This window comes from Erigeron canadensis, chromosome 1, assembly GCF_010389155.1.
Source record: "Erigeron canadensis isolate Cc75 chromosome 1, C_canadensis_v1, whole genome shotgun sequence".
In the NCBI taxonomy this organism is placed as follows: domain Eukaryota; kingdom Viridiplantae; phylum Streptophyta; class Magnoliopsida; order Asterales; family Asteraceae; genus Erigeron; species Erigeron canadensis.
This window is the reverse complement of record NC_057761.1, coordinates 41,939,228-41,951,080: the sequence shown is the minus strand read 5'-3', so window position 1 is coordinate 41,951,080 and position 11,853 is coordinate 41,939,228. Positions and strand designations below refer to the sequence as shown.

Genomic DNA, 11,853 nt, shown 5'->3' with positions numbered 1-11,853 from the left:
GTAATAGGGAGAAAGTATATAAGGAATGGTGTTTGGAGTTCTACTCTACCATCTCTGTTGATGACATTGATTCAGTAAAGAGTGTGTTTGAGGGTGAGGTGATTCATTTTAGATGTGGGGGTTTGAACAGGCATATGACCATTGCTGAATTTGGGGTGTGCACGGGAATGTATACTAGGGAAATGCTAGATGATCCTTTTTTCTGTAACCTCTTGAAGCATGCTGCTAGGACCACTACTGGGTTTCCTCAGGGATCGGGGGATGCGCGAGACTATTATACTCGCATCTCTGGTGGTAAGACTTGGAAATCAGTTTGTGGGGCAAACACAATTAAGTCCCCCCCTTTTGAGATTGCTCCATAAGATGCTTGTTCACTTTTTTGTCCAGCGGACTCACCACCCGGACAAATTGTATGTTGAGGATTTGTGGCTAATGAGGATTTTGCATGAGGGAAATCATGTGATGACAGCTTGTCCTCCGTATGTGCTTGCTAAGCACATGGGAACAAAGGGGGTAAAGGACTCGGGGTTGGTTTGTGGCCACTTTGTCACAAAAATTGTTCAACATTTTCAGCTGGAAGATGATAGGGCAAATGTAGGCTTTAATTTGAATTGGAAAATTATGAAAGCCTTTACCTTTACTGAACTGGCTCGTTTTGGTTTGCTTCGCCCGAGAAAGAGCCGGAATGAGCGTTACCAGTTGATTGCCTATGATGAAGGTGACCAGGGGGAAGATGAAGAGGATGATCAAGAGGCCAGTGATGATGATGAGGAGATGGCTGATGCACCTGAGCAGCAGCCCGAGCCTGCGCGACGCCCTAAGCGTCGGGCCACCACTTCTACCGCAGGAGCATCTTCTTCATTCATAGCTCCGGAAGGCTCGTTCGATCTTTCTCCTCTACAGGGTCTAGTTAATCAGATGTTGACATCCCAGCAGCAGTTCCAGAATGATATGGCTGGATTCCAGACGAGGATGGATGATTATCGACATCAAGTGGGCGATGATTTGACCTACATTGGTTCTAGTTTGGGGAGAGTGGTTTATGACTCTCGACGTTATCAGCCTATGCTAGAGGCACAGTTTACCGGCCAGGAGTATCATCCGCCCACAGTCATTCCAGCATATGATCCGCCGAGTATTTTTATTCCTCAGCAGCGGGTTGGTGGCGGTTTTTACTTTCCACCAGAACGCCAGTTCGAGATGCCTCCTCGCCACGATCCTGGTACATTAGGGCCGGATATGCCGGTCCGTTTTGGTAATTATGCAGGTACCTATGTAGGGACGGATGCCGGAGAGACAGGCGCTGCGGAACCTACTTTTGCTGAGCAAGTTGTTGGATCTTTATTTGATATTGGTAACATTCCTGGTTACCGTCCTTACCCACCTCATCCACCTCAGTGATCTACTTTTGGGCTGACGATGCTTGTATCCATTATGTGACCATTTCCATTTTCCGTACTTTATTTTATTTTCTTGGTGGGCTTGTATCTACCCTGCGGGATGATGGACATCGTATTTTATTTCCATTTCCATTGAATAATTAGGGTAGGTTGATGGCATGCTTAACGCTATTATGATTCTTCTGTTGCTTGTGCTGTGTGTTTATGTGTGACAGCAAGGTTGTGATATGCATATGCTGGCAGTAAGATCAGCGCCATATTTGATTAGTATGTTTGTTGCACACATAACTCTCGCACCTTTCGTTTTGTTATTCCGGTATGTGTTCTTATTCTTGCTCTGTCGCTTACCCTATTTCCTGTTGTTTGACCGATCTGGACATTGAGGGCATTGTCCATCTTAAGTGTGGGGGGGTGGCAAATAGGTTTAAGCTACCGGGTATATCACTTTTGTTGTTTTGTCATTTTGATTTCTATCGGTTTTGTTGATATGTCCCTCTCGTAGGCCTTCGGATTTTATCTAGGGGTATGAGTTTCTATTTTGAACTCTTAACTGTGATGTGCATGTTTGAAACTGGTGCTATCAATTTGGCGGAATAATAGAAGTTGATATGATTTTAAACTTGAGTTGAACTTGTCCTCGTGGTGAATTGCTTTTGACACTTAGTTCATTATTTATTAAGCAATTTTACTACCAAATTTTCCTTGACAAAAAATTTTTAATTGGCGAAGTGTGTCTTGAACGGTTATTTGGCTATCCTTCGGGATTGATAACATTACTTGCATGCTTATATATATCCAAAACACCAAATTGTGAGATTTCATCCTGTCACATATAGTTGTTCAAGCGGCGGTTTTGGTTTGTTTGCCTCGTAAATACGTCCCTCTCTTAGGCTCTTGGATTTATTCGGGAGTAAATGTATTCATTTTTGATGCCTTGCACTAGGATGTGCGTGTTTGAGGTATTTCTAAGCCATTTCCGGGTTCTTTTCTCGATAAGAGTGTGCTGGTGATGTGTTGATTCTAGAACTTGGCCTGGTGATCGTGACAAGTACATTGGATGATGAATGGGCATTTAGGTTTGACCATACTTTTTCTTTCTTTCGTTTCTTTTTCTTTTCTTTTGTATCTCTATAATCACCTATACAACCTCATACACATACCTATACTTGTATATATACACATTTCCCTTTTCTCTGTAAACCTCAGATAATCTTATACACATATACATTCCTTGTAATTTAGCTTTTCACCCTTGTATAAATCACCCTTTTCATGTAAACTTCACCTAATTACACTTTACTATACCGTTAGTCTAATTTGGGGGCCATTGATTGTCATGGTTGTTTGAATGGTTTGGGAGATTCTTATTGGGTTGATGTGTGGAATGTTCTTGTCTTTGAGAATACAAAAACGGGTTAAGTTATTGAAGATTGTCTTGAATTGTTCAAACAAAGAAAGTGAAGAGTTATAGACATGTTAATTGTTGGAAGAGAATATTTACTAGTAGAGTAAAAATGGTTCAAAAGAATAAAGAACATGAAAAACAGAATATTAAAAAAAAAAAAAAAAAAAGGAAGAACTTGGGCTACTAGTAGGTATTTCTCATTTTCAAATGTCTAGAAAGTTGTTGTATCATTATCTATGGAAGATTTAGTTGATAATAAGTTGTTTGAGGTTGATACACCACAATGGTGTCGGGTTTTGCTTGATACTTAAAGGTGTGTTCGCGGGATAGCATCTTATAGGTTGGTAGTGTGTTGGCAATCAATGGTTTGGGATTGATTAGACTATTCTGTACATTTCTCACATATACCTTATACTTTTGTTTCTTATCATTCACTTGTAACCTATAACTTCCCATTTCCATTGTAAATACCCGTAAATACATAGCTTTAGTTTGGATATACAACCACCCTTTATGCCTATTTTGACAATGTACTTGATCCTTGTGCCTTAATGGTGGAGTGACGATCCTAGAGCAAGCCTATGGTAAAAAAGTATACATCACAACTGAGCTATGAGTGATTCTTCATATATTCAACCCCGAAAGTAAGTTATTGGAGTAGAATGATATTGGTAGGATCGTTTGTTTCATGTATGCTTAGTTGGTTATCGTGGCTTACGGATTGTTCAGGTATTGTCAAACATTTCGAGTTTTCATTTAAGATTAAAACTGCTTCACCCGCCTTTTTGTCAATTGACATGCTTGGTGTTGCTGCTTTTTGATACTTGTCACTTGGTTGATAATGTGATTGTCAAGGAATGTTTCATTTAAAGTTTGGATTTGCTTGAGGACAAGCAAAGCTTTAGTGTGGGGGATTTGATATGTCGTATTTTATACCCATTTCCCACGGCTTATATAGTTAAGTTAGCATGTTTAATGAGTCGTTTTATATACATTTGTTGCGTTTATGGTATTTGTTAGTGTTTCAGGTTAGTAGCAGATACTTGAGCGTATTTCGGAAGAAAACGACATTCTTTGAGTGAAATAAGTGCTTACGGATGATTTCCGGGTCGTTTGGATGAAGTTTGGTGAAAGTCAACGAAAGTCAAACCTGGAATCAAGACAAGCTGCGCAGCAGCTATTAAACAGAAGACCCAAGCTGCGCAGCAGCTGTAAAACAGGGAGCCGAAGCTGCGCAGCAGCTCGTCTAGTGGGTTTCCAGCAAAGTCAATAAAAGTCAAGAAGTCAACTGCGGTCAAAGGGAGCTGCGCAGCAGCTTATGTTCGACTCTGCACATTATTTTTTGGGAAACATATAAATAGCTTGTTTTTCACCCCAAAACCCTATGTTACATTTGGCAGCCGTCTTATAAACCCTTTTTGGAGACTTTTGATCAGATTTCTCATCTTTGAAGATCGATATTACAATTGGATTATCCTCGTTATTTCCGTTCAATTCTTTGTACTCGGTAACGATGAATTCCTTCATTTTGATTTGTTATTTGTATTTCAATATGAGTGGCTAATCACCTTTTCATCCATCTTGATGTAGTGAGACATTATGTAGGGATTGCACAATATTTATTAATTCAAGTGATTTGATTTAACATTTTGTCGTGAACTTAATCTATTAATTCTTTGTTATTCAATTATTGATTGCGGATAATTTGTGCTCATTTTTTAGTGACGACTAGGACTCGGGTATAAGTTATTTTGATTGCTTAGCTAGAAGCAATTGGTTCTAAGACGGGTACGGTAGAGGGTAGTAAATATTTGATAAGAAATGACGGGTTGACGGTTGGGTACAATCGATAGGCGAAATTGTTATCTGAAATGACCAAAACAATTGTTTAACTAGGGAAGTTATAAAAAGGCGTCTCGGAGTACCGGTCTTAATAATGAAACTAGTTTGTGCAAGAGAGTCGAATAAGTTGTTAACCTGACGGGTACGGGGTTGACGATTAATTTGAGTCTCGGTCATTAAATCACTAAATTGAATTTGAACTTCATTAAATGTGCAATCCTAACATTCTGTTGAGCGAAATCAAGATGGATGATTTTTAAATTCTTGTTTTAAACTAAAATCTCTTTTTCGATTAATCCTTTGGGATTACTAATTTTCAACTAACTACTTGCATCGTGGCAATTCGGCCACAAAACCCCCCATTTTATTTGAATCATTAAACGTTTTTACAAATGCTTGTTTAAGTCCTTGCGAACGATCTCGGCTTACCAGTTTTTCACTATACTGCATACGATCAGGTACACTGCCTGTGAGTGTGTAGTTATCAGTATTATTCGGTAAATCGTGTTATAAATTTAAAGCTAGATTTCGCACATCACCACCCCAAGCTGACTCACCCCAAGCTGACCCAACCGAACCCCAAGCTGACCCAATCAAACCCCAAGCTGACCCAAACCTGACCCAAGCTGACCCAACCCAGACTCCAAGCTGACCCAAAACCTATAATCTACATTTGTGTAGATTATGTGTAAATTGTGTCAAGCTGACCTAACCTGAACAGACCTCAACCTGACCCAGACCCAAGTTGACCAAACTGATTATGCTGACCAACCAAGCTGACCCAGACCCAATCTGATCAGAACCCAGGTTACATTTGTGTAGATTATGTGTAAATTGTGTCAAGCTGACCCGACCTGAACAGATCCCAACCTGACCCAGACCTAAGCTGACCAAACTGATTATGCTGACCAACCAAGCTCATCCAGACCCAAGCTGATCAGAACCTAGGCTGACTAAGCTGACCAACCAAGCTGATCAGGACCCAAGCTGATCGGAACCCAGGCTGATCACTTCAGAAAAGTTTGATTTATTTACTAAAATGCCACCGCGCATTTTTTTCATTTTGACACTGTCGCGTTCTGATTGGTTCATAGGACCTTCTCTCCCTTCTCTCCTTAAGACACCTTCTTCCAGGATCTCTACTATATATATATATATATATATACCCTCCATGGAGAGGTCAAAGGCATAGCTTGAAGGGAAACTCCTAACTCGGTTGAATTGGTTTATATCCTGAATAAAGAAACCGGTATTGATACTTCTGAAAGGTGTTCCATTTGCTCGTAGTTCCCGTTTGATACCGGATAAAGCAAATCTTGGGTTTCGTTTTCCTTGTGATGGGCCTGGAAGGGGAGGGGGACATGTCTGCCAGAAGCTTCGCGAACCATATTCTTAAGGCATTATGAGAAATCCCCCTTTTTTTCGATAAGAAGGAAACGAAGAACAGGAACGAAACGAAATAAGGCCTTTCTAGCTCTAGTTTCGGATGAGCTTCTCCCAATTATGTCCGGTAATAGAATAGGTCGGCTTGCTCTGACCAAGACTCCGCTTTTTGCTCCGTCCGTGGAGCGTATGAATTTCCTGGAATGTAGATAGACCAAAAGAAGGAATGAAGGGATAGGAATAGGAATTATAGTACCATTAGAAGAAGGGGCACCTGTGGGAACATCTCTACTGACGAACCATTTCAATAGTACGGGTGTTGTCGTGCCACGAGGCACGACCATGGAAGTAATGAAAAAGAAAAAGTTATGTAGTTGCACCATATGTTCTATCCGTTCGAGTTTTGCTTCTATAGAGAAGATGAGACGCTCAAAATGAAAGTGTTCGCAACGCATACCGAAAAGGTACCAATGAAGCCGATCATTAATGACTAGTTCGAAGACCAAGAGCGGTCTGATCCAAAAAGAAAGCGTGACCTTTAAGGTTAAGGTAGGGGTAATCCGGCGGTATCCCTTATCGGTAAAGTGCGAGTAGAATTCACGTAAAAGACTAGAAAACCTCTATTCTCAGTTTCAGTTCAATTCCACATCGTATAGTTCTAGCAAAAAACAAGACTTAGGTCGATAGGGGGCATTACTAGTAATTGCTAAGGTGCTTTATGAAGTATTAACCACGCTCATCTCCAGTCGCCTTTGTGATTTCATATACTATTCCCGTATGCCATATCTCTTATTCAATCTAGCTATACGTCCAAGCTGAACAGAGAGGTGACAAAAGGAAAAGATAGGTGTGATAGGGTTAAACAGGTAAGTGAAGGCTATATATATATATATATATTTATATATATGTAGTATCATCATTTTGATCTAAAGACTTTAATTAAAACTTAAATTTTCATCTAACGGTCCACACTTTTTCATCTTAAAATTTAATTTTCTCTTTTATACATATTAAGAGATGGTTTCCGTCGCAACTAATTCATTTATTTCATTCAAGTTATATGACTAATTCCGTCACTACAAACTATGTTGCACTTATTTACACTTGTCAATTCTAGGTCATTGAGATTCATGGTAATTCGGATTAATATTTAGGTATAGATATTACCTCTTTTCTCTACTTTCAAACAAATTGAAATGATTGAAGTTTTTTATAGTTAGTGTGAACAAATTAAAAAAAATTTCAGGGTTTTATGTGTGTAAAAATATGTAAAACTAAAAGTGTGTAGAAATTTCTTCACATTAAAAAGTGTGTAGAATTAAAAGATCATACTTTTTAGTGTGAACTTTCATAATTATTTAATAACACCCCATTTGTACACGCTAACTAAAAAAGTAGTGTGGACGAATGAGGTGTTACAAAATAATTATGAAAGTCCATACTAAAAAGTGTGAACTTTTTATTCTAGATACTTTTTAGTGTGGAAAATTTTCTACACACTTTTAATTCTATATATTTTTACACACATAAAAGCTATTTTTAATTAATTTGTTCACACTAATTAAAAGGCGAATAAATGAAACATTATTTGTAGTGCGTACATTTAGTTGTTAACCATAAATAATGGTTTTACATAATTAGTTTTCAAATGGTTGTTCAAGTCATTTGGAATGTATTCTTCATAGTTGAACCATTGGCCACGATTTAGTCGCCATGAACCGTAAGAAAAGGTATCCATCCACTCCTGCTTGTTTATATATATAAAGACTAAATTTGTATAATGAGTCGAATGGAAAGCAGAAAAACAAATTGTAATTGTAACACCCGATATATTAAATGATGATATGAATATATGATATAATATATGTATATGGTTTATTTAAAAGTAGCGTAAGTATACGTATATACGGAGTAATTAGTAACGTTTAAAAGTTGACATACAATCTTATATACGGGACACAATAAGAGAAGTATATAAGTTTCGGGTCATCAGCCCATTTGGTCGTCATTGGTGAACATTTGAAAGTGGCAACGAAAAAGTCTTTGATACGTTGAATAGGCACAAACTTCAAATTTTTGATGCTTGATAATAAGCATTGCTTGTAGATTTAACGATAAGATCATGCCGAAATTGTTCACACTCACCCAATGGATTGTGTAGAGAATTGATTTTAATTATCCAAACTTAACATCTATTTAAGATAGGTCTTTAGGCATTTATAATGCAATATATTCATATTCATATACAAAAACAAAATAAAAGTATAGATACACAATTATACAACAACAAGATATATGGGATTGGGAATGAAGTTGGATGATACATCTTTTACTTTGAGATCAATTTACGAGCACGAGTATTTGCACCTTTGACTCGGTTGTTTATCTCGTCAACGTCCTCTGAAAGACTATCCAGAGCTTTGTTTTGCCTGTGTGTGCATAAAGTGCATCGTCAGTTATATGCGATTATGCAGCAAGATGATTGGGACATTCTTGCCAAGATTTTCATGTATGCACGAATGGGCTCATTCATAAGTTGTCGAAGTGTACTATAAAAATCAAATGAAAAACTGACCTGTCGAGTTCAGATCCCATCTCGCCAGCCATTCCCTTAAGATCACCCAATACACTGCTTAGTTCATCCAACGCCTCGTCTTGCTTTTCCTTCTCCATCTGATTTAAATTAATCAATAGGATTTAATTAAGTTTCAAATAAGCAATAAAACCTATACAAGAGCATATTTATTGCTACAAATGGTCATATTGAATGGCGAATATGTTTTTTTTTTTTTTTATTGGTCACTATACAATACTTACTTCAACTTTCTCCATGGCATCCTTTGGTTCACCTGAAGCTTTTTTATGTCCCTTTTTGTCTTTCTTCTCTTTATGATGTCCATGATCCAACCCCAACTTCTCCCTATCTCCCTTGCTTGCTTTCTTTCCGGCTTTTCCATCATCTGGCAAAACAATATACATCTCTTTGTCCATATCAAAGTGTCATAATGGGTGGGTTGGATAATGGGTTAAAAAATACAGTATTTAACCTTTTGCTTTAGAAAAACTTAAGGCCATTTTTCTTTATAAATTATGTCAGATACAATGGAAAATAACTATACTATCTTATTGATAATCTAACTTACTGAATCAAGTACATGTTTTATCAAATAGATATGCATTTTGTGCAACTTTCAACAACTATTGACCAGTAATAATTTTGCATGCTCGACTTACTAGTGATAAAGCATAGCATGGCTATTGGCATTGCAACTCATAAATATTAGATTTTAATTAACTTCAACAAATTTAACCATTAATGTTCTAGTGGAAGTGATTTGATGAATCATGCATTCAAATAAGAAAAATATGGAATGCAAACCTATTGCATCTGGCCCTTTGATCTCCTTGCCCTTCTTTGGCTTCCAAGTTGCAGAGAACATACCACCAAGGCTCCCCAAAATCTTTTCGCCCTGTAAACAACATTACATTCTACAATTATGTTCTAAAACCAACTTCACAATAATAAACTCGTAGCAACTAGATGGTTTTATCGTTAACTAGCGATCATAAAAATAACACTAGTTCACAATACTATATTGGAAAAACTTGCCTTGCTCAAATCTTTTTCCATATCAGCGGCTTTCTCATGCGTCCTATGAATTTGTTCCCCTTGAGCATGCAAAGTATCAAGAGTCTTGTTAGCATCTTGTCTGATATCTTCTGCTATTTTCAAGCAGTTATTTACACTTTTAGTGGTTTCTTCAGCCTGATCCACGGCGTAGTGTTCTAATTCCTGATTAGACATGCCGTCAAGCTCAGCTTTACTCTTCTGCCCTTTCCTAAGAGTCGATGTTTTGGCTTTACCGAAAAAGTCATCATCGTCTTCATCATCAAAAGGGTTTTTAGAGTCTGGGACAGGGAGTACTGGTTCAGAAGTAGTCCTTCTGGCGGGTACATCTTTCTTTTCTGTCTCGGATTCACTATTAGGACCGGGTGAAGCTGCTTTTCTAAAAAAACCCATGTTTGCAAATTAGATTATGATGTAGCCTAACTCTAGATTCTTCAACTATGATACCTGAAAAAAGATTGCAAAATAAATATGCCCAAATGAGAAAATAATTATCAGTTTAGGATATGGAATTAGTAATTTTGACTATTGACCACTAAATAATTATCATTAAAAGTTATAATGTTGCCAACTTTTGGCACAATGTCATGCACAAAACCAAGAGCATGCATTAAGCAAACAATCATAGATTTCGAATCATAATCATAAGCAAATAACAATTACCCTTTTGGGGGATCAACTTTATTTATCTATGGAAGGAGAGAAAACGATGAAAGATTGTCTTCTCTCCGATGAAGGGATAAATTGAGAGACGAAATGCAATATTAAGGTTTGATTTTTGGTTTGTTTTGAGGTTGATATAATTTATAAAAATATTATTGAGAGGCATTGCGAAATTTCATATTGGCTTCAACAAATTTGTTTTGATCATCCAAATTTGGAAGTTCATTTCAACCATTGGTATTCATTGTGCATTTTAAATTTCTTTTTCAATATTCACATTGCTTCACTTTAAAATTTAAGTTCCTATGTTTTTACTCTGTATTCAAACTTTAACCTGTAAAATTTTAGTACTTTAAAACTTCAAACACATTACCAACATCTAACACATAGTCACTTCTTTCTTTCCTTCCTATTTACACACACGCATATCGATTCTCCCTTGTTTTGTATTATCATCACCGTTTAACCGTCGCAACGTACGGGTACCAACCCTCGTAGATTAAAAATACAAGTGAAAACGATATGTTTGTATGTAAATAGTACAAAACAAACAAAAAATTTTCATGAAAAAAAAAAGAGTAAGCGTTCATGAACAGAAAAATAATTAAACAAATAAATTATTTTGTTTAACTAATCGCATATGTTATTTTGTTTATGTTCATTTATTTAACTAAATGAATGAATGAACATGAACGAATTCTTGCAGAACGTTTCACAAACTTTTCATTATATGTTCAATTGGCCTACCGACTTTCCACCTTTCACAGGTTTCGGCCCATGCAATCGTCAAGGGACGCATGAAATGCATGTCACCAACTGAAGTTGGGCTGTGTTACTTGACAAGTTGTGTGGGTGGGGTATATCTTTGTGGCATACGAACAATAACAAATGATAAGGTTTTCTTTCACATGTATATTATCTTTGTTTCATGATTGGTTGGGCACTCGTTGTACCATCTCCAAATTATGGTCCCCTAAGCCAAATACTCCTCTCAAAAGACTAGAAAGTTTAAGTAATTTGGATCTTTGTTACCATTAGGTTTTGTTTAGAAAGTAATTCAATTTTAGTTTTTTAATTTGACTGATGTTTTCTATAGAAAAATGCTATAATGACAAACAAATTACAAATACGTATTTACAAATTAAATTGACTCATTTGAGGTGTCAATTTAAATGTCATAGTTTGACAATTCGAGTTTTTCATGTTTAATTTTGACGGTTAATATTTTTATTAGTGTTATACTATAACTGATGTAAAAATATATGAATGAATAGGATATTAAATGTACTTTATATTGATATAACTCTCATCTAAGTATTATATAACATAAACAAATTTATATACCGTTAAAAGTTATAAAAAAAAAATTGACTAAGTGAAAAATAAAATATTTAAATTGAACTATAAGGAGGATATAATTATAGAGCAATATCTGTATAATGAAGATCAAAAAGTCTTGTGGATCACCTCTTTTGTTATTGGTTAGTAGATGTTTAAAGACAACCCGCTTTTAACCACGTGCTCCTTGAATT

General features: G+C 36.6%; 1 protein-coding gene across 1 annotated transcript; it reads right to left on the bottom strand.

Annotated features, from left to right (window-relative positions):
• Positions 1 to 8,232: 8,232 nt before the first annotated feature.
• On the bottom strand, positions 8,233 to 10,431 carry LOC122585699 (putative SNAP25 homologous protein SNAP30). Its single transcript, XM_043757822.1, has 6 exons — positions 10,322 to 10,431; positions 9,641 to 10,105; positions 9,410 to 9,500; positions 8,848 to 8,990; positions 8,606 to 8,703; positions 8,233 to 8,459 (listed from the first exon to the last, which is right to left on the bottom strand). The coding sequence occupies exons 2-6, from the start codon at positions 10,049 to 10,051 to the stop codon at positions 8,360 to 8,362; spliced, it is 843 nt and encodes a 280-aa protein (XP_043613757.1). The 5' UTR covers positions 10,052 to 10,105; positions 10,322 to 10,431; the 3' UTR covers positions 8,233 to 8,359.
• Positions 10,432 to 11,853: the final 1,422 nt, after the last annotated feature.